This window comes from Etheostoma cragini, chromosome 20, assembly GCF_013103735.1.
Source record: "Etheostoma cragini isolate CJK2018 chromosome 20, CSU_Ecrag_1.0, whole genome shotgun sequence".
Lineage (NCBI taxonomy): Eukaryota > Metazoa > Chordata > Actinopteri > Perciformes > Percidae > Etheostoma > Etheostoma cragini.
The window spans coordinates 22165098-22188389 of record NC_048426.1 but is presented as its reverse complement, the minus strand read 5'-3'; the positions used below and the strand labels follow the sequence as shown (position 1 = coordinate 22188389).

The following is a 23292-nucleotide window of genomic DNA, read 5'->3' as shown; positions in this document are numbered from 1 at the left end:
GATAGAAGACATCTGGCCCACATGTAGTGAAAGCATAGAAGTCAAAGTTGGCCATAGTGAAAAAAAAAAAAAAGAAAAGAAAAAAATAAACTCCGGGCCAAAAGAGTTAAAAAAAGAAAGAAAAGAAAACAAGGAGCAGTTGGTAGCAGATTGGAGAGCGGGAGATGAAGAGAAGAAAGCTGAGGGCCAAGGGAGCTGCAGAGAAGCAACACCAGGAGCTAAAGTGAAAAGAGACCCCACATCGTTGGAAAAGTAAACTTTAGCTCAGGCCTTATGTAACAATGCAGCATTGCTGCTACGCTTAAGTTCATGGTCTGATATTATCTTACACCAGCCTATAATCTTAGGTCTTGAACCGTACCAATCCAAACCAAACATTACAGGCATATAGAAATACAGGAGCTGTGAACTGAGCAGACAGCAGGCAGGCTTTGTGTTTTAAGAGGCAATCATCTGTGACTAGAAGGTCTCGGGGTCAGTCTCCATTAAAGATAGCTTGCGATTGTGAGCGCCCTTGAGCAAGATAATGACGGACGTCTCTGCTTTACTGTCAAGTCAAATGGTTGAACTGAGCTCTAACCCCTCTGGTGAAAAAAGTGCACGAACAATCCCTGGACTGTGTTCAACACTCTAATTTTACATTCAAAATGTATTCTAGCAGTACGTAGTTATTATGTATGACTCTTGTCTCCAGCGCTCAAAATACCCTGACTAAAATTCATACCATTATCCAGTCTAACGGATTTTCAGTTTCAACTTTTGTCTAATAGCGTTTTTACACAGACATGGCGTAGCCCGTTGTAGTCACACTGGGCAGTGCTGCTGGGATCACACGTGCGTTTCAGCAACAGGGGATAACCACACTGTTGTTGTCCAGCTTAGCAGCACGGCCAACCGGGGCCAACCTGTGACAATCTCTGCCCTCAAAACCAAGCAGCGTCTTGCGCTGATTGCCTTAAGACTTGAGGTTAGGTTGGTGACGAGAGAAAATACGCCTCTACGGATAAAAGACAGGAGAATTGTAACTGAATGTCTCTGGTTTGGAGGGAAGTTTCCCTCTTATTTTTGTAATATCATCGAACAGATATCAACCTCACTGTTTATGATTTGTATTTGAGCGGTCTTAAAAGGAGAATTCCGGTCGATTTCAACATGTAGCTCCATTTTTTTTTTATGTGTAGTGCTGTCAATAGCAAGACCAATGAAAACAATCGGTGCGGCCTACACTGAGTTATCCGCCTGCTAGCGTTAGCACCCAACAGACTTTAACTGGGCAAGTTTGAAACCTGTTTTTAGCCTCATAGCAGGCTCAACATGTCATTACCAGTTCGTAACCATGTGCAGTGATTCCTTCCAAGTGAACACAGCAAATTTGACTGCAGTAGATGTGACAGAAAGGCCAAAAAGTTGTGTTAATCCATACCTCTGTTTATTTCTGGTTTCTTGGTAGAGTCCACACTAGTCAATTGGCACAACTTTTATGCCTTTCTGTCACATTTACTGCAATCAAATTCAAATGTTTTTAGCATGTTTATTGCATGTTTAGAGGCTTCAAACATGTTTAAAACTTGCCCTGTTTAAGCCTGTTTAAGCCTGTTGGGTGCAAAATCCAGCAGGAGGATAACACAGTGTAGACTGCACTGATTGCTTTCATTGGTGTCGCTACTGACAGCACTACAAATTTTACAAAAAACACAAAGCTACATGTTGAAGCCAACCGGAATTCTGATTTAAGTTTCTGCTCATGCAACCTAAACATTTCCCATTGCTGCGGCTGGATAAGTAAGTGTAAACGCTAACAGGGAATTCAACTCTTTTTGTTAAACCTAATAGTGGAGCTAGAGGGGGTCAGAGGATCACCCAAATCAATACAATACATTGTCTGAGAACTATGAATTGGATCACCAAACCCATTAGGGTCTATCCTCCGGTCCACCATAAATACCTGTCCCAGATTTCAGGCCAATTTATCCATTAGCTGTTCAAATATTTCAGTCTGGACAAAAGTGGTGGACAGACCTTAGGACATTTCCGTCCCTAGAGCCTTGCTGCTAACATGACTAAAACTTACAGTATTTCTCATTTAAGAACATACAAAGTGCTTTGTGATAGTTTGTCATAAATGCCATCATGCATCCAAACCACACTGTCACTCTCCGAGTTTGAATAATTTCAATGAACACAGAAAGGGCGTTGGGAGGAGATAAAAATAGAAAAACGATAGGCTGATGGTGATTAATAATTGAGCTCAGCTCAAATGACTCCACAATAAGGCATAATCAGGCATAATCAGACCCCCCCCCCATCCCCTCCCAATCAAATGAGGAGGCATTACCATGGTGATTTATTGCCAGTGACATTAAATTAGGAATTGACTACAAAGGCTTGGTGAAAGAAGTGTGTAAGGAAATTGTGTCTCTAGCATGATAGTGGGGCAGGGAGCTATTTTCTTTTGTTTGTTGCTGCTTGTTTTTGAGGATGGTGGATACTACACCTGCCTTTGTTCAACACAGAACAAATGCACCAGAAAAAAGGAAGAAGATAGGAAAGAAGGAAGAGGAGAAGTCAGATTTGACCCCACAGAGTGACAGTGTGGTACTCAAGATGTGGCAAAAAAAAATATGGACATGCTAAAAACTTGTTTTTCATGGGAGGGGTTCTTTAACTTCAAAGAGAACACATGCCTAAAGCATGTTCAGTATTACAGAAAACAATATGGATTGTAATTCGAAAATCTGACTTCAGTAGTACTACAATGCTTCACACACACCCACATACCCACACCCACTCAGATCAATGTGTGCATTGAAAATGTACACACATTACGCTCACACACACAAAACACATATACACAATTAGTCTCGTTGCAAGTTTAAAAGAGGTGAAGCTTCTAATATGTGTTGACGAATGTAAGTGTGCCTTTCCTTTGGTGAGTTAAAAAAGAAAAAAAAGACCTGCATAACAAAGCCTGACGAACAAACGAACGCCCACTTGTTCTCTCACAAGACCCAAAGCCTCCAGGCGGATCAGACTTAAAAAACCTTCCTAACACCAGCTTTTTTACCGATAGTTCGACACATTTGGTATATGCTAAAAGTGCATGCCAATCATTGCAACAGTGGCCAACTTGATGTTGATGCCTCTGTAGTTGGTCTACAGACACTTGAACCAGGGGACAGAATCTTGCTTTCATGCTTGGGGACAGTCTGCTTGGCTTCTGTACTGATATGAACATCAAACAGCAATTTGTCTCCCACAGGAGACCGCCGGACTCCTCAAACAGTACGTGAGACACACGGAGACACAATCTGGCATCATCTATTATGTGAAGACGCCGTACTAGCTCATGGCCTGTACGAGAACTCCACATAACACTCCCTAAGATGGCTCAACACAGCTTCAAAGTTCTAAGTGATGCTCCTCTGGGTAATATTAACCACTGATGGACTAGTGGGCTACTGAATCACTTTTGATGGTTTGGTTGTCAACAATAACAGAACGCCCCACTTCTCTTTTCCTCCGAGAGCGCTGCTGAGAACTGTTTTAAAAGAGAATTTCTGTCTCATGCCTGATTCATATCCAGCGCCTCACAAGGTACAACACACATTTTTTTCCATTTCATTTCATGTCATTTTTATCCAAAACTGCAAGACCTGAAATCTTACGCTGACCGACTTCATAAAGTTACTTCTGTAGGGGTGCACGATTCAGAAAATGTCATGTTTCGATTAGCTATCGAGAAGATTCATATTAAAAATAGCTTTTCGATTCAAAAACCATTCTCAATTTTAAAAAAAACTATTCACAGTATGTAAATTAGGGGTGGGAATCGCTAGACCTCTCACGATTAGATTCCGATTCAGGGGCCAAGGATTTGATTCTAAAACGATTATCGATGCAACGATTCTTTTGGAGAATTGGCTTTTTAGAACATGAAACATGAGGTGGTCAGAGGTAATGTGATAAAGTAGATCATCAGCCTTTCTGTGTTTTGGAAAATTATTTAGTGTATGACTTATTAGCTCATGTGTATATAATTGTTTCCTCTTTTGGACATTTTTTGTGCTTTTTCTTGCACTCTTGCCTAAACTCTGAGTTGTTGTCCATTATCCCGTCCTCTTTGAGTCACTCTGTTTTCTGATTTGTACATGTCTGGAGACAGTAACTTTTAAAGGAAAAAAGTAATCGATTAATAATCGATTATTAACCCTAATGTTGTCATCGGGTCAAAATGACCCGTTTTCCTATATTAATGTTTTTCACTTCCCCCCCCAAAAAAATTCCCCAAAATAAAGTGATTGATTCCACACAACGCTCTTTGGCAAGTACAAATCTCTACTTTCATTAATTTTGGGGTGTCTTATTTAATTTTATAGCATTTGAAAAACAAAGTGAAGTGTTTTTGAAATAGTGTTGAGTAAAAGTTGACATATTCCAGTCTGTGATTATCCATCAGCATCCATTCCTTTAATTTTAGTCTAAATAATTCCTAATTTCTGATTTTCTAACTCAAACATTAGGTAAAATTTCCTATAAATGAGGTTTATTGACCATAAATTCTAAAAATAAGTGTAAAACTAGAGTTAATAAGTTAGTGTTACGTAGTGTTGAAAACAAAACAAAAAGTGACAAACATTGAAAAAAATTGTCAAAAAAAAGGGACCAAAATCTAAGAAACAGTTAAATCATCCATACAAATCGTCACTAAAAGTACTGATTTTCAATTTTGATTTTGATGATTTTAGAAAACATCAGCTGGAAGACAATTAAGAAGACAAACCTGTCTATCCTGAACTACAGAACAGCCACAAAACCTGGACACAGAGAGGGTGATATTCAGCCAAAGGGGGAAAATGACACAGATATTCTGCAATAAGTCTTTTGTCTCCAAGTGTAGATAAACTAAACCAAAGAAAAAATAGTGTGTGAAGTAGGCAAGCTTGGATGCATGTGTGCCATGATTTAGTAGAACTGCAGCAACATGTCACTAAGAATCAGCACCACCAAAAAAAAAAAGTGGCTCACCATCAGCACCCCGATCTGGATCAAAATGGGACAGCGTTCCTGGCCTGCATATCCTACACAATTCCCAGTCAGATTTTGCAGATCTGTTTCTCTATTGTCAACTAGATAAGCAAAATGAGGCTACTACTACTCAACTCCTGGTAGATTGGTTCAAACTGATGTATTTTTATTCTGTTTAAATTACTGTTTGCAGTGACTCCCTCTAATTCGGTCAATCTTCCACTCTGAAAAAGTGGAAGTGGAAAAGTTTCACAGAACTTACGTCTTATGTCCGTTTTAGAAAATGTTGGTGATTGAGGTTTGCGGTTATATGAACTGAGTTTGGTTGGCTGTCCTGGCCTCCCCTCTACTTCTCCCTTTGTCTGCTCAGTGACCTCTGCAGCGTGGTCAGCAGTGGGCTAGTCTCTGGCTCAGCACCACCGTGGGCTTGCCTCATCCGTCTCTCTCATTAGCAATCACCCCGTTCTCTCCTCCTCTTTTCCTCCTTCATCTCTTTCTGCCTTCCCTCTGCACTATCCACCATAGACTCTAACCTCTCTCCCCCGCAGCGTGATGCCGTCTGGGCTTGAGGCCAGCAAATATGCGTGTCTGTGTGTGTATGTGAGAGAGATCGAGAGATAGAGCGAGAGAGATCGAGAGAGAGAGAGAGAGAGAGAGAGACCCACCTTGGCTGGGTCAGACAGACACACCCCCATAATCACTGCAACAACCCAGCTGCTGCATCGCACTTTGATATCATTGCTGTAACCTTTACTTGTCATTATCGTAACCTTTTTACATAGCTGTCATTTCCGCACCAGTTACACCTGCAAGCCGCGGTCCGGGTAATGCACCGTCAGCTTTTGTAGCGCTGAAGGGCATGTTTAAACCTTAGTGGTAGTTGTTTTCTCCTTGCTCTGTTTATGTTGGCAGCAGCCAAATGTTCAGACCAATTGTAAAAGTACAGAGGGTGTTTAGCCTCTTGGTATGCCACTGCCAGCATTAGGGATCATTCAAATTTATTACAACTTGGGACATTTTTTGCCATTTTGCTATTGCTGATCATAAAAATGCTCTTACCAAGTTATTAGGTCTACATTGGTTTGTGTGTTACGATTATAGATTTTATTAGTATATAGGCTGAGGACTAATAACAGTTTTACGATTATGATTCATTAATTAATTTCACAACCCTACTAATGCATAAAACTCTTTAGATTTCAATGTGATAATCACTGCTGCCTTTGCAAACAGAAATAACACAGGAACAATGGTTTTGATGTTTTAGTCAAATTGAAAAAGAAATTGAGAACATCCCTCACGCAGTGTTATTAAGCTATAGTGTACAGTAGTAGCCTCCATATGTCTGATTAGAACGGCACTTTAAGCTGGTGCACCGCTAGAATAACTTTGTTTTCGTTATGTGCAAGTTGCAACAGTTCAGTTCTGTGCAACAGAAGCCGGGCTCTTGACCTCCAGTTGGTCTCGTAACTCTCGACGTATCATCGGGTGTTTTCTGTGTTTCGTGGGAAATTACAGCAACTAGAGGGGTTAATGGCTGTATAGCAGGGTTGCAAGCTATTGACAAATGTGACATTGCGATATTGGTCTTGAATATTGCGATTTAGATATCAATTTAGATATTTTTAAACATGTAAAATTACAAAAGTTATGGAAAAATGCATCAACATGGATTCATAACCAATAAAACAGTTTTTTTTGTAACAAAAGGTTCACTTCAAATGACATATTATATCACACTATATTGGACTGGTACCACATGAATGAATAAATAAGGACCATGTCTACAGGACAGGACATGTCTTTCTGGTTGGACAGAATAAAATGTATAAATGATGAGAACAGGACATAACTCTTCTTCCGCTTTTCTGATTCGTTCCGTTTAGTTGTCTCTACCGATTTCTTCACTTACACTGTCACTCTGTCGAAATACGCACACAGGCGGTACGCTCCATAGGGTTAGTCACGTAGTGGACCCCTGCGCTGACGTGTACTAACATGTGCAAGTGGCACGGTAGCTGTCCAATGAAATGATGATCATTGTAGCGTTTCAAGAGGGTTCTACACCGAACACAACTAAGCTACAGAGCCAGCAGACGGGACGCAGCGCTCCACAATATAAACAAAATATTGAAGCACTTTCTATGTAACATTGCGCAACGCGATATTGCGATAACATTAATTTGTTGATATATATCATGAACCCCTACTATACAGTCTCCGATGGAGTCTCCGACACAGTATCCTGGGATGGGAGAAAAACGTGCTCTGGTTTATTGGAATTTCTCTAAACCAATCACAATCGTATTGGGCGGTGCTACAAGCCGGACGGAGCCACGGTGTGGAAGTGGAAAATGATGTATGTACATATATGTAGATGTTTTTAGACAGTTTCATGTGAAATGCTACATATTACTTTAATTTATAATGCAAAAACACCAAACATCTTGTCTCAAAAGTGAAGATTTTTCAGCTCTACTTTATTATCGAATATCTTTTGGATATAGATATTTCGCTGCAACCGTAGTTGTTGTTTATGTTCAATTACTCATACAGTCACTTAAAACGACGTGAAAGCAGAAGTCACAGTGCTGTAGTCCAAGTATTTTCCTAAAAACGTATTGAGGACATTTCTAAAGCGGTGCATTGCAGTGCTACAGTATGCCTGACAAAGAAAAGCTTATGAAGCCTTAATTTCCATGAAGATTCATAAAAAAGAAGCATCGATTGTGTTTCTATGCGTCCAATGGCTGCTCTCCTAGAGTCTTCTTGTTAAATCCCTTGTGTTGTAAGTGTTCATTTGTGTACTCTGAGCATTAGTGTGTACAGTATGTATTAGGGCTGCACAATATATCATTTTCTTATGTCATTGTGAAATCAACTGGTGCAATAAACACATTGTGAAAAGCGGTGACATATAGCTAAAGACACTCACACAGAGATTTTTTGTGTTAGTTGAAATAAATTACAGTAGATAACTGCACTTTAAAATGTTCCCGTCATTCTTTTTTAGTAGTGCCTTTTTATTTTCAATTATCAATTTCTTTTTTATCATGTATTTAACAAACAATTTTTTGTATTTTAGCAAAATACTGAAAGCAGCAGAAATGCAGAAGTAGGTACCCTCTAATATCTGTTAATTCATTGCAAGTAATATCATCGAGATTTTCAGCAAGATATTTCCTGATATTGTGCAACCCTAGTATGTATGTTTATACAGTATGTATGTGCATAGTGAGTGTGTACGCTGGCAGTGGATGCAGTTACACTCTGGCTCTGCAGCATGACTTATTCTGCCGGATCATAGCGGAACACATACACACACACACACACACACACACACACAAACACACACACACATATATAAACTACTATCTTCATCCAAGCAAAAGACCATACCACAAAAGATGATCACAGCAAATATAGGATAGCACAAAATGTGTTTAAAGCGTGTAAACGCACACATGTCAATACTTGTTACACCTGGCATGTGAACACAATCTTACACACACACGAAGGATGACACATACATGCTCTAGGTCAACTTAAGCATCCCAGATAACATGTGACTGATCAGCTGTCTTGACGACAACATCATGCTGTACCAAGCTATGCTTTTAACGTCCACATGCTATCTAACATATCCATGTCTATGTGTGTGTATGTATGTATGTGCGTGAGCCTGTGTGTGTGTTTCTGTAGGTTCTGCTTGTGCACATCCTCATTTTCTCAATTTCTCCTCCCAGCTTAGTGAGCTACATCACCTACGACAGCTTTGATCTACGAGTTCGTTTGATCTTAGAAGTTTGGGCATTTCAAAATGTATTAGTAAGTAAATTATATGAATGCAAGAAGATGGTGGTAGATATAGAAGGCAGATGGTGTCTGATTAATTCATCGGTTGGAGTGACTCAGACAATGATTATTATGTCAGCAAAGCCGTCACACGTGGGCTGCTCTGATCGAGACCAAACAGGGCTCCTTAATGGGAGCAGCGGGCGGCTCCACACAAGGTGAGGCAGTGTGTAGAGAGGCTGTCCTTCAGCTGGAGGTCCTGGGTTCAATTCTCTGTGTCGGCGATCACCAGCCTTATTGAAGTGGTGTTGAACAAGACACTGAATCTCAAATCTGTAGCCAACTGACCTCTGGACTCCCAGTGGAAAAAAAGGAAGGCGGTGAAAAGAGGATCTCCTTTCCGAGATCACAAGTACCATATTATACAGGGGAATCCTTGGTTTAAAAAAGTCTTTGGTGATGCCCGATGACACCATGTGCTAATTTGCAATACAAAGCATGAAGTTGAATATGTCATGGTGGCTAAATATTCAGCAAGGAAAACTAACTCTAAGCCTTTTTCAAACATTTGTAATGTTGATAAGAACTAGAAGAGCATTCTGAGAGCGCAGACCTCCACCATGGCATGTCCTATCTCACATCTCAATGGTAATTAGGGGCGGAGAAAATAAATTGATACAGCACAGTATTGCGATATTTTCAGTGGCAATACTGTAACAATACACAGCCGCCAAGTATCGATCTTTTATTATATATGTGTTGGTCGGTTTGTCTGCTTGACAATCCCATTTTGCGGCAATAAATTTGAAGAGAGATGAACAAACAGAGAAATTTATCTTTTTAGATAAAACCTGGCCTTGACCAATCCCACTTTGCTCGTTTGAAAGCCACGATGTCTCTCTCTCAGGGGTGGGCCAAATTCTCTGGGGGGCAAAGCAGAGTGATCTTGCGCCTTATGACCTCATAAGGGGCAAGATTCCAGATTGGACCATCTATGCTTTCATTTTCTCAAAGGCAAGGCAGGATACCCAGGGCTCTGTTTACACATATCACCATTTCTAGTCACTGGGAGCCATAGACAGTAAATGTAAAAAAAAACTCATAAATTGAAATTTTCATGCCATGAGACCTTTAAGGACTCCTTGCTACTTGTATGAACATACAATAACACTAACTTTTTAGAAATAACTCTATCTCCCACACACAATAATGTTTCTTTCTTTAGTTGTCATTCCTTGACATCTTTCCTGTAGGCCAACAGTATGTTACCTTTCAGGCTCACTGACTCTCTCCTTTGTTTTGCTTCTTAACACACACGCACGCACGCACACACACGAAAACGAACCCACGCACGCACACACACACACAAGCTGAAAGTACCATCCTCTCTGTGTATACATACACCAAGTCCAGAAGGCCCTTGAAATATGCACAGCAGTCCCATGCATAATACATGGGCACAGCAGGAGAAAAGAACTTGTGAGATGAGTGGATCTCCACCTCTCCATCGCTGCACTCCACCCCTCCCCTCTTCTCCTCTTTCTACTCTCTCCATCACACTGTCTGCTGCTGCTGTGCATATGTTTTAAATAACAACTGTCTCTCAGGGTCATTTGTGGGTCAGAAATGATGATGGAGGGAACGCATGATGGCCTGAGAGAGAGATAGATGGCAGCAGGAAAGGGAATGAGGCGAGACCGCACGGTCACAAAGAAAGACAGGCATTTTTATGTTTGGCAAAAGAGTAGCAGAGCAACGTAAGAAAAAAGGAGACAAATGATTCACTTTTTTTCAGTCAGCTGAGGCCTGTCAACCCAGCAGGTTCACGAGAATAAGTGGATGTACAGGCTGACCAGAAAGTGAGGTAATGGGCCAAAGCAACTGCTGCACATGCACATAACCTAAAGTCACTCACTGATTCATAACCTGGAGAGGTTGCTTTCAGTTGTTTTGAGTTATGTGTAGGGCAGGGTACCAGGGCAGCACAATATCAGGAAAACATGCGATATGGATAAAATTGTTGAATAGTGCAATGAAAGATCTATATTGTCACATCCATGCTCTTTACCACCTAAGTCAGCAGATAAGCAACTAGAGCAGTAGGGCTTCATCTCATTGGCCAGATATGTTGACATGCATCATTTATTGCAGTTCGAGCAATCTTTGGGATAAATGTACCTTAATATCGACTGAATTGCCACTTTAGAATAAAGTATGAAAAAATGCCTCGTCATTCAATACCAAATTTCAATACCTAAGTAGTAAATCTCATCAGGATCAGAGAGCCAATAAGCATGCAGCATGCTTCTACGCAGATCTAGTAATGTTTGTGATTGGCTGTCTAACATTACACGTCATAGAGGCAAGCAGGAAAAACTGTTACATACAAAGGCGTAGTAGGAATTGAAAAACATAGATCAAGACATTCGATTTTATTTTCTCAGCGTTATTATTACGGATATCCCAATTAAGTCTTTTTGGTCCTGGGTCCGATCCAATACTTACATTAACCTAAACGTTAATTAAATAAATAATATTCACAAACTACTTTATCCAAACACTGACGGCCCTGGTTAAATTAAGTTTATAAGCTAAGGTTGTAAGCTGCTAGCTGATTCTTTTGTACACTGATCTTTGCTAATGAGAAAGAGAGGAGTAATAACTGATTATTAAAAGATTTATTAGATTTAAGAGTGTCCAACTTAACATGTTTCCCACACTCCGCCTCATATTTTTACTGGCCCAAAAAACAAGACTTTTCCCCTCAAACTGTTAATTTATTAATTGTATGATTTGTCCAGCATTTTTTTAATTTTAATAAGAATTTCATTCATATTATCACATTTCTTCTTAACCGTCCTGTTATCCTCGGTTCAAATTTGACCCATTTTTTTTCTAGATTCTATATCAGAAAATGTTGGGTTTCTTTCAACCAAATTGTCAAAACAAATATCCTGGAAGGTTTCATACAACACTCTTCACAAGTAAAATAAATGATTAGTTCACTACTTTCATTGAATTTGGGTGTATTATTCAAATGTATAGCATTTGAAGAATAATTGATACAAGACCGTTAAAATGTTAACAAAAACATCGGGAAAAAGTGAAACAAAATGTCCAAAGTGCCAAAATAAAATCAACAAAATCATCAAAAAAAGTGACAAAGGCATTGTGAAAAGCAACAAAAGGTTCAATAAAGACAGCCAATGTAAAAAAAAGAAGCTTAAATTTTAAAATTCTGACCGAGAAAAACGGGTTGCAGGGTCGACAGGAAGACAACACAAGGGTTAAGCCCTCACAAGTGAGTGACTCATACTGCGATTGGGGGAAACACTGTCGACTGGACAACCAACTTGCCCAAAATGCTTTTTTTCTGGCCCTGGGACATCGCTTATGTTGAAACCTTCCTGTTGTCAGAACAGCCAATCACTGGTGCAACCAAATTCACTTTCACATTCACACATTCACTCACACATTCACTCACACACACACACACACACACACACACACACACACACACACACACACACACACACACACACTCATTTTCACTGGCACATGCAACAGAATGCCCACACTAGAGTCTGGCTGCAAGACTGGGCTGAGGGGGACAAAACACAGTAGAGTTCAGCAGAGCAGGGATCGATTCGGATTGGCTTTATTTTAGCTGACACGATCTTAAACACTATGCCTGGATCGGCCCAGGTACCGATCCTTAGGGTCGTCTCGGGACATCTCTAATTATTATTATTTCATCAATACACTTATTTAGAATGATGAGAAATACTATATTTTCCATGGGCTCTGCCAGGTACACTACAGTGCACCTGCGCAGCAGCCACCCCACACTGAACTCCTATTGCAGCCCACACGTCATGACCCACGTTGGACCTGAACATTTTAGTGTCCTCATCATCCTCTGTGATGTCAAAAGATAATGTTTACACATACTGACAATAGACACATTTGTATACAGTCAAAGACATACGAAATGTGCATCCTGGTCATACAAGACTACAGAATTAATTAGTAGGAAATAACCACAGTATAAAGCAACAACTATGGTTCGCAACAACCAGGATCTATAGCCGCCGACTGGACCAAATTAGGGATTATTAAATTCCTCCGACCGCAGTTCCTGAAACTCTTTCAGTCACAAAGTATTCACTCTCTTTGTACAAAGACGAGAAAAAAAAAAAGCTCCTTAGCCTGACGCGACTCATCTCCGGGGGGGATATTTATCGATTATTGTATGTAAGTTAGAAATTCCAGTATCATGACAATAAACTACAACAGTAGAATCACTGACACACAGTGAATGATGTTCCGAGCCTCAGAACAAATTAGTCATAGACAGACAGTACAGACAGTGACTTACGATGAGCCGTTTGAGGCCTGTGAAGGACTGTTCCACGGAGTTGGCGGTGAGGACCTGACGCTTCATTGCTGCTGGTTCTCCCAGGAAACGAAGCATTAAGTCTTTTACAGCATCACCCTGCAGCAAAACACACACACACACACATTTAGATGGATAGACTTTATTGATCCTAAATGTGTGCTACAGCAGCAAGATATTTTTTTATTTTTTTATTCGTTTAAGAGACTCACTCATGATGACAAATGATTCTTGATGAATGAATATTAAAAAAATTAAATAAAAATGGACAAAAACACCCTTCAGCCATGTTCAAATCTAGTTTGTGATGCAGGCTTTCTATTTAAAAAAAATAAATAAAAAAAAGTGTGGTCTTAAAGCCCGGAAAACAGTTTACACTTTCTGAGTAGTACTACCCAGGATGAGTACAGTGAACTTTCATAGAGCCCTTTTAAAAACAGGGGCATCCATCACCTTTTATTGTTTTGAATGACACACTGTAAGAAGAAAACATTCTCCCAGAGCTTTCTAAAGACACACAATGTATGCTAAGCATTTTACTGCCTAAGTGCTTGTCCTACCTGAAGGTTGTCAAACTTGAGTCCAGGCATGGTGAGTCTGTTGGCCTCTACATAGGCTGGGCTGTACTGCTGGGTGGCCACAGAGACCAACACCTTCCTGGTCTCCTCAGATGGCAGCCAGGCATCATGGCGCCTGTCCACCTCACTAAGACTCAGCGCTGTTGCAAATGGGTCATCGCTGCCCGAGAACACAGCCTGGAGCTGGTTGAAGGGCTGCGGCTGATTGGCTGGGGCTGAGGTTGGAGCTGGGGCTGCTTGGGGTGGCGGAGGTTGAGCCTTGGCGGTGGATTCAGTAGGGGCAGGGCCAAACACTGAACTAGGCGTGGGAGTACCGGAGTCCAGGGCTCCTCCGGGGGTTGAGATGGAGGAAGACGTGGAGGAGAGCTGGTGCTCAGGGGTCTGGGCTAAGGGTGCTGGACTGGAGCCAGGAGGGAGCTCAGCATTTGGGTTTGAAACTGAGATGAAGGAGGAGGTGGCAGTAAAGGAATCGAAGAAGTCAGAGGCTGGATTGACGTGTCCATTGTCACTGAAGAATTTACTGAGGCTGGGGCTGGGCTGGCACACAAGAGTGGCCGTCAACTTGTTGGGGGTCACTGCCTCTTCGCTTCCTCCACCACTCCCCATGCTAAAGCTGGGAGACTTGATTAAGGTGGGCTGAAAGCCATCAGGCACCAAAGACTTTGGCTGGGTGACATGGCTGAATATGGTGCACACCGGCACAGGTTCCTCTTTTGGGCTCGTCCCTCTAGCTTCCTGGCGTGCCGGTTTCCCACTTTCAAGATCAGATGGGCTCTGTGCGCCAGCTTCAGGTGAAACACATGCTGTGACTTGCTCTTGTGTGTCCGTCTGCTCCTTTGTGTCCTCATCTGCTTTTAACACAGAACCACCTTTCTCCCCCTCTTCCATTGCAACTTTTATCTCAGTTGTATTGTGTCCAATTTCACTTTGTTCCTCTTTGCTGCCGGGTGTCTCTTGGGCATTATCTTCCTCTTCTCCTCCATCAAGAAAGGAGTCCATGGGAGCTACCTCATCCTCCTCACTGTTATTAGGCGAGTCAGAAATCATGACGCTCTCCATCATCTGGTCGTTGAGCTTGTCCATCAGGCTCCCTGAAGGTGTAGTGCTGCTGTCCTCTTGGGGGGTGGCAAACTCTGCGCCCAAGTCGATGCTGTCTTCCTGGGGAAGGAGAATGTCTCTGGAAGGGGTCTGGCTGATGGTTGGCTCCAGAGGGTCTGGGCCTGGGGCTTCCTTGTTTACATCTTCCACTGTGATGTCCAACGTGACTGGCCGCTGAGCAGGAGCCTCGCCACTATTCATCTTACTGCTCCTGGCAATACAACACAGTTATAAATTAAGTTATCCTTTTGATGTGATAGGACTAACTTATAGTAGGCCTATGTGCTTTAGTGTACAACACAGGGCAGCCTTTTTCTGAGTCACACCCTGTCAGTTTACGTAAACGCTATGTTTTACAAGCTTTAACCGTCTAACGTTACATCTCCGGAGAACGAGTCAGTTTCACGCCATTCATTAATGCCTAAAGTCCTGTCACGAAAGAGATTTTCCCCGAGATATCGGAGGATTGTTGTCTGTTCGGTCCGACACTGTCTATCTTGCTAATGCTACATTAGCAGGTTGGCTATCGTGCGCTAACTTAGCTTAGCAGCTGGTTGCAAATTTAAAATACATTGTCGACTTATAGCTGTTCACGCTTTAAAAAGCACAAACATAATACAGTGTTATAGACATTATTACGCAAAAACAAATTAAAATACTACGAATAAAGACGGTTTCTTACCTTACTGCAGACTGACAGATACAACTCTAGTACGCATGCGCAGCTTCAAAGGAAAGCTACAAGGACGGTATACCAGAGCAGACAAATTTCATTCCGTCTTGTTTTAGTATTCTTGACTTCTTTTACGTAGTTTTAAAAACCTTTACAACGTTGCACGACTATCGTTACGTATTTTAGTTGCACGTTCCATTTTTTGCTAGTTTTTTTAATCGCGGAAGTGCTGCGTTGTGTTTTGTGCAGTAAGTAACACAGTTACAGTATTTCTGTAGTGCTTTCATTGTGAGACGGCGTTTAAAAAAGAGAAAAAGATCAGACGTTAACTCTGGAAACAGATTGAAAAATGGAGGACGACGCTCCTGTCATTTATGGTCTCGAATTCCAGGTAACGTTACTGTCAAATCCATAGATCTAACTACTGTATCACATCGTTAATAATCTATTTCATTCATTAGCAATGCTTAGCTATTCCATTATGCTACCCTTATAATGTGCTTATTCATTTCCATATTCTATTCTAAGTGAATTTTATTTTCTACTTTGCAGGCACGAGCACTTACTGCCCAGGCAGCTGAAACTGATGCCATTCGTTTCCTTGTAGGCACACAGTCACTAAAATTTGACAACCAGGTAAGAAAATCAGTTAATGACTAGAAGGAAGTTGTCTGCATCAGGAGGCATTCAACTCATTTAGTTCATAGTTATAGTTTGTGTACCTATGCAGTTTCTTATCATTTTTTCTAAAATAATAGGAACAAAGTGTTGTGCAAGTATCCTGCTGTCTACTGCATGTCTCATGTTAAGAGACACAAGATGCTCAGCAATTACGACAATGGACAAAACAATTTAAAAAAAAAATGAAAACATTTCAAATACACACATAGGTTAAATGCAGGAAAACAGGGAAAAAAACATACACACAAATAAAAAATATATATTTTAATTTGACAGAATTAAAATATGTGACTTTTGGGTGCCCAGATGGCTCAGTTGGTAGAGCAGGCGCCCATACATGGAGGTTTACTCCTCAACGCAGCGGGCCAGGGTATGACTCCGACCTGGGGCCCTTTGCTGCATGTCATCCCCCCCTCTCTCCCTCCCCTTTCGTGTCTTCAGCTATTCTGTCAAATAAAGGCCTAAAAAAATCTTACTGTTTTTTGTGTTAAAAAATACACAGAGTTGGAGTTCTATTGTTTCCATTTGTTTCAAATGTTGCTGAGAGTAGAGCTTTTTCTTATGGGCAGACAATAGACATAATAGTAATATTTCAGAAAAAATATAGTTTGACAAAAAAGTGGGTAGAGTTAGTTTTAAATTTTCAGTTTTTTTCCTAAGGTCACATCTTAAGTTGATCGAATTTGGGGTTATGTGGGGTTCTTTTAAATTAAAATCTTTTGAAGCATTTGTAATGTTAAGCTGCACTTTGAATCAATTGTAGATGAATAAGTTCTTTTTTCCTGTAGTATAACAAGTAGCGTAGAATGAGAGGAGTTAGAGTAATTGAGACAGGATGAACTACTTACTAACTTTCTTTAGGTCAGAGGCAGACATAATTTACTTTTTAGATATATGTGAAATGTTCAAAGCCTGACCAAATAACCCTTGCATTCCATTTCAGTTTTAAAATTCAAATGAAGATGATTCTGAAGTTTTTGCAAGGGATCATGATTTTTGGACAACATGATGACATGCAGTTGGAGGGGGCATAAAATATCACAAGTTCAACATGTAATTTTGGCTTAAGACCTAAGAACTTAACTCAAGATCCAACAGTTGTGATTTCAGTCAGAAGGTTTATTTGTGGTTAGAGTTGTTTTTGTACATTTAATTGTCTAAAAAAAAAATTGCCTCTTTCTGTCAGATAAAAAAATGTATGACTTTTTTTAAACAAATTAAAGTTGTTAATGAATTCGTGGATGCAACTCTTGGTTACATTACTGTTATTTGACCCAGATAATGTACTAACACATATACACAGCCCATGAAATAAACAACACCATTCATAGTAGTACACTAGACAAAATAGACAACATCTGAAAAGTGCTAAGAACGTCAAAAGAGCAGTAAATCAGTTTGTTGGGAGGGTTACTATGGCGATGCAGTACTATGAAGATTCAAAGATTAAAACTTTCTTTTTTTTAAATGAATTGACTGTGTCTGTCTGTCGAATCTCGGAGGGGAGGACATTCTAAAGTCTTGGTGCAGAGCAGCTGAAGCCCCTGTCCCCCATGGTGGAGAGGCGGAATGTGGGGGTGACAAGGAGGCCAGTCGAGGAAGAGCGGAGGGCGCGTACAGGGTCATAGCTTGGTAGGAGGTCAGAGATGTAACTGGGTGCAAGATTATGAAGTGCTTTGTAGATGATGAGGAGGGTCTTGAATTTAATACGGTGGTGCACAGGGAGCGAGTCTGGAATGATAAGGATAGGTGTGATGTGTTCAGATGTTCTTGTACCAGTGAGGATTTGAGCAGCAGAGTTCTGAACAAGCTGGAGTCTGTTTGTCAGCTTAGAAGGGATACCGGTGAGAAGGGAGTTGCAATAGTTCAGAAATGATATGACAAGGGCATGAATTAGTGTTTCACTGCTGGATTGTGAAAATGAGGGTCTAAGCCTAGAGATGTTGCAGAGTTGAAAGAACGAAGTGTGAGTAATTGCTTTAATCTTGGATTCAAATGAAAGGGAACTGTCCAGAATGACACCAAGGCTTTTGACTTGAGTTAACAGAGGGGCTGAGATCTCATCTATGGTAATATTGAAGTAATGTGGTTTGATTAAGTTAAGTTTGTGTTCATCCAGTTTTGAATGTCTTGAAGACAGTTGCAGAGTGAGGTAGGAGGAAGGGGAGATGAAGGTTTAGTTGAGAGATAGAGCTGAGTGTATGCAGCATAACAGTGGAAGTGTATTTTGTGGTCTTGCCCAGGGGAAGGAGGTATATAATGAAGAAGAGAGGACCCAGCACTGACCCCTGGGGGACATCATGTTCCACAGTGACACAGGCCGATTTATAGTGTTTGAGTTGTACAAAAATATAAAGTATAGTCTGACCAATAACCATCTATATAATTACACTTTGGCATATTTCCAAACAAAATCAACAATTACCAGTCATACGCTTTAAGACCTTAGGAAATGTTAGCAATCAATTGTGATTGAACAAAGAAACTACAATTGTGTTGAAAAAAAAGAAAAAAGAAAACACAATCATGTAATAATCATCACAGGCCTATTTGAGGTCACCTTCAACTTTTTTTAAGGCAATCAGGATTGGAGTGCAGAAAAACTGAGCTATATTTTGTTGGTTTTTAGAGCGTTTACGGCGGGCTGGTGGTAGGTGGGCAACTTAGTTGGTAGGTAGCCCAGAGGTAAAGTAACATTTTCATGCCATGGGATATTTAAATTATACAATGGTGGAAATGTCTTTATTCATGTAAAGGAACACAGATGACAATTCCAAAAATGTAATGGAATATAATGCAGTAAGATTCTCAGACAGTCTGTATTGGTTTCAAAATGTAGACATGATTTAATGCCAAATGTCCATTGTGTTTTCCGTATCTTCATTTTGCAGAGGCATGCCGTTGTGTGTCCATGAACGAGGCAACAGTCTGTGTTTAGATTATGTCTGTAACAGCAGGACAGTTGAGTGTGTTGTTGAAGGATTCAGTGTTTTTAGCTGAGCTGGACCAGAGAATATTCTGTAAAAATAGATCTTTGATGCTGTTTTCCCCTTAATGTGCTCAATGAAGTTTGCTGTAACGTAGCATTTTATGTGAAGTGACCACACTCCTGGAATCTGTTTAAAAAAAAAAATATTGCTTCAAAGCAAATAACAGGCGGATAAGCTTTAAAAGCGACATGCTTTCAGTTTAAATAGGCGCAGTGTAGTGGATCCAATTCATGCCAAGGTGAAGAGTGGATCATGTGGATTTTGAAAAGTAACTGATACATATTTACAGAAATTTTTCATTTGGTATAGTGGTAGCATCAACTCCAACTGTGAGTGCACTGCATCCTAAATGTTGAACAGATCTGTTGTCCATCCCTGTTGTGTGTGTGTATATCAATGGCTTCTCTGCAAAAGTCTGTATGTCAGAGTGTTGGTGAGGGTTTTTGTGAGTGTGTTTGTAGGAGAAAAAGTGAGAGAGCGGGGTGTAAGCATGCATGCACATCTTGCACAGGTCATTACAGAGACAGATGACGGAAACAGTTGGCTCTAAACGGGGGAGAAATAATTAGAGAGAGAGAGAGGGAGAGAGAGAGAGAGAGAGATTTGAGAAAAAAAATGAGCCTATTTTCTGGCAGACTTAAGTGTGAAAACGGTCTGGCACTGAATACAGACGTAGTTCAATCCAAGTCTTGTGTAGCGAGTCTAATACACAAGTCGGGAATGTTGACAATGCATCCCAGTCGATCTGTGTGATTTCTTATTACACTCTGTCAGTAGCTTAATATACTCCTCACACTTTCCTCCTTTCTTAGCTCAGAACTGAAACACAAAAGAACACAGGCAGATTCTTCAATAGTAGTACAAATCTAATGTAGTAATGAAGGTGCCTATTGCTCATTTATTCATTGGTCTATTTGCATTAAGGCCACTGTAGACTGTGCAGTTTTGTGATGTCTCAGATTAAGTTGCCAATAAGATAGCTAGAAGGAGAAGATGTGATATGAAGAGTTTTTGGTCTTAGGTACTATTGTAAGTAGGAATGCACAATCCTGCGTTTATTTCTCCAACCATGATTTATATCTCCCAATAATTCAGATGCAGATATCTGTATATATCTGTATAATAATAATCTAATAATAATATGAGATCCAGAAACACTTAATGAAGTCACCGGGCCCTATTTTGCCACGCTGTGACCGTATTTGCCTGACTTTAAATTTCTCATATTTTGATGCTCAGCGTAGAATGAGAGTTGCAGAGGTGGGAGGTTTATTCAGATTAGGGCAAAGTAAATACACAGTAATAACTGAATTAAGGCTAAATAGCTGTAAAGAAACAAGGTTATGTACACTGTCCAACCAGTAGATGTTCGTAAATGTAGTATCGATATTAGGGATAGACTGAAGAATCCATCATGTTTTTTTCATCCTCCTTGTCCTCCTTGGCTACTAGTAACTGTGTGGGGGAGGGTTGGAGGTGTTGCGTAAGCACAGAGTGATTGTATGATGTGCTTGCACCAAGAGTTTTGTTGTCATTACTTAGAATTCCTCATGGGAGAGACAGAAACTACTCACTATATCTTTAAATAGTTGCTTAAAGCATTTAAAGTTTTGTGTTGAAGTTTGTAACATTCCTAAATCTTAAATCTGACGTTAAGATTTAGATTTTCACTGTACATGAATATGGGTTCCAAATATTGATTAGACTAATAATCGATATCAGCCTTGGAAAAAAAACAGTATTGGTCAATCCCTAATGGATATGATGGATTCTTACAGTATCTGTTATCCACAGCTGCTTTATACTGTATGGAAAGTGATCATATAAACTGCTTTACCAAACTATTTTACACCCAAACAGGGCTGCCTTATTGCATCAAAATGTTCGTCAAAACTGGCAGCTTGTTGCTTTGAAGCTAACCCATGGTATTAAAGAGTAAATTATACTTTACTATCTACTACTTTCCTTACTTTGTTTCTGATATTATTATGTCAAAGAGCTCTCAAAGCAGTACAATCTAATAGGGATCATTATTCATCTTTAGGTTATTTGCTTTTGAGATGACCCTACGTTTGACTTGCATGTTCAGACCGTTTTATTCATGAAGCTCATTGTCTTTTCCACTCTGCATACGTCTGCTGGCCAACGTTGGTTAGCTCAGTCTAACTTTGATCTTGCAATGTGAAAAATGTTTATTCGATGAGCATTTCAGCCTTGATAGCTTCTGCTGTATCCATAAGCCTGCTGGCCTCTCCACCTCCCATTAAGCATAATGCAGGGTGGAAATGCCTCTCTTAGCTCTCAGAGCACCTCTCAAATCCCTCAGAGACCACTAGCTGGAATGACAAATAGGAGGGCACGTCGGCATGGCATTTAAGGCTGCTAACGAGATAAAGAGCCCAAGCTTGGCACCTCTCACCCGCTTGCTACTCCTCCGCCCTGCTTACTGTCATCTGTGCAGCTAAAGAGCTTTAGAGGAGAGGCCCCTGAAGTGGGGGCCACGAGCCAGCTCGGCTTTATCCCTCCCTTACCCCCTCTCGCCAATCTCCCTTCTTTCCCCTTCCCTGCCTCGATTCCTCCCACCATCGGCACATAATTAAAAGCATTTGGCTGAGTGCCCAAGTGGCTGAAGGCTATGAGTCACTCCCCAAGCCTGGAAGAATGAGGGATAAATCACCTGGGGGAGGAGGGCTGGAACTTCTCTGTCCCCTCACACCTGGGTTCATTCGGGGGTACCATATTACTGGCCCTCCAATTACCCTGTCCCGCCGGCCCTGGATTTATTTGCACCGCTCCCCCAACACCATAAAATTATAACTTTGCGTAATAATGTTTTGCTCGATGCAGTCCAACCCAAGGTTAATAGCAGCCTAGCTGACTTTGAGGAGACTGAAGGATGCGGCTACTGTGATGCTCTTCTCCTCCTCACGCCCTCTTCTTTCATCCTCTTTTCCAGCCTGTAAAAGTAGTACAGGGAATGGGAGTGGAAGTGCCTAGCAGGAGTTATTGTCCAGTGCAACCCCATTAACGGTCCCCCAAGGTGCTGTAAGTGTCTCTCTTATGGGAGAAACCACCATTAATTGTCTGATCAAACCTTGGGACCCTCACTGTTTTACTGCATTGTAGGCCCTGAACTGCATTCAATTGAGGGCCCTCATAGAATAGATTTCCATCTAATAAAAAGAACTTCGTAAGGAGGAGTTTTCTATTAACTTCCTATGGATAAAAGTTTTGCTTTTTTGTTGAACATGTGTGCTGTAAAGTCTAGACAGCAGTTTTTTTAGCATAACATACCTTAACTGGACAACTTCAGAGTCATTGGAATGGCGGTCGTCTTGCTCCCCCCTAGCGCCTGTGAGTGAGGAAAAACGCCGTTTTAACTGTCAGCCAGCGAACCGCCGGCCTCAGTATTACGAAAGATTGAGTGATATCAGGTCTCGCGGTGTAACAAATTGCTTCACGGCTAGGGATGTAACGGTATGAAAATTCAACCAAGCGGCCTCCATATTAACTTCTGGACATGTTTAGATATTTCGGAATTGAAAAGCAAAGTCTCCTTCCTTATCACATTTTCCAGTTTGAACCACAAAGAAATCTAACTTCACTGTCCCTTTGTATAAATTATTTTTTTTTTCCTCCCACAGCACATGTAAACGGAAATGTTTGTAATGTGTTCATATTAGGGGTGTGCAAAAGAATCGATTCGTATTCGAATTGCGATTTAAGCTCTATTTATTCAAAATCGATTCGTAGAATTCCAATTTTTCAAATTTTTAATTCTTGATAGATAGATAGATAGATAGATAGATAGATAGATAGGTAGGTAGGTAGGTAGGTAGATAGATAGATAGATAGATAGATACTTTATTGATCCCCAAAGGGAAATTCAAGGTCCCAGTAGCTTACAGACATAACTACATCCTAACAGGATGTTAAAATAACAAATAACCAACAAAGCTACATGATAAATATGGATATGAATATATATATATATATATATATATATATATATATATATATATATATACACACACACACACACACACACACACACAC

The 23292-nt window shown here is 40.6% G+C and overlaps 2 protein-coding genes across 4 annotated transcripts in view; one reads left to right on the top strand and one right to left on the bottom strand.

Annotated features, from left to right (window-relative positions):
* The window catches only part of trappc12 (trafficking protein particle complex 12), a 34059-nt gene extending 18381 nt beyond the window's left edge, over positions 1 to 15678 (bottom strand). The window contains exons 1-3 of one of the 3 annotated variants that reach the window (XM_034857667.1): positions 15575 to 15678; positions 13777 to 15109; positions 13199 to 13315 (exon numbers count right to left, since the gene is read on the bottom strand). In XM_034857667.1, coding sequence (XP_034713558.1) covers positions 13199 to 13315; positions 13777 to 15093 — 1434 coding nt within the window. In that variant the 5' untranslated portion in view covers positions 15094 to 15109; positions 15575 to 15678. The remainder of the gene's footprint in view (positions 1 to 13198; positions 13316 to 13776; positions 15110 to 15574) is intronic. The other 2 variants (XM_034857669.1, XM_034857668.1) reach the window with 2 other exon arrangements.
* An 11-nt stretch (positions 15679 to 15689) lies between these two features.
* The window catches only part of eipr1 (EARP complex and GARP complex interacting protein 1), a 46921-nt gene continuing 39318 nt past the window's right edge, over positions 15690 to 23292 (top strand). Inside the window, exons 1-2 of the mRNA XM_034859165.1 lie at positions 15690 to 15956; positions 16118 to 16201. Of these exons, the coding sequence (XP_034715056.1) occupies positions 15915 to 15956; positions 16118 to 16201 (126 nt within the window). The 5' untranslated portion in view covers positions 15690 to 15914. The remainder of the gene's footprint in view (positions 15957 to 16117; positions 16202 to 23292) is intronic.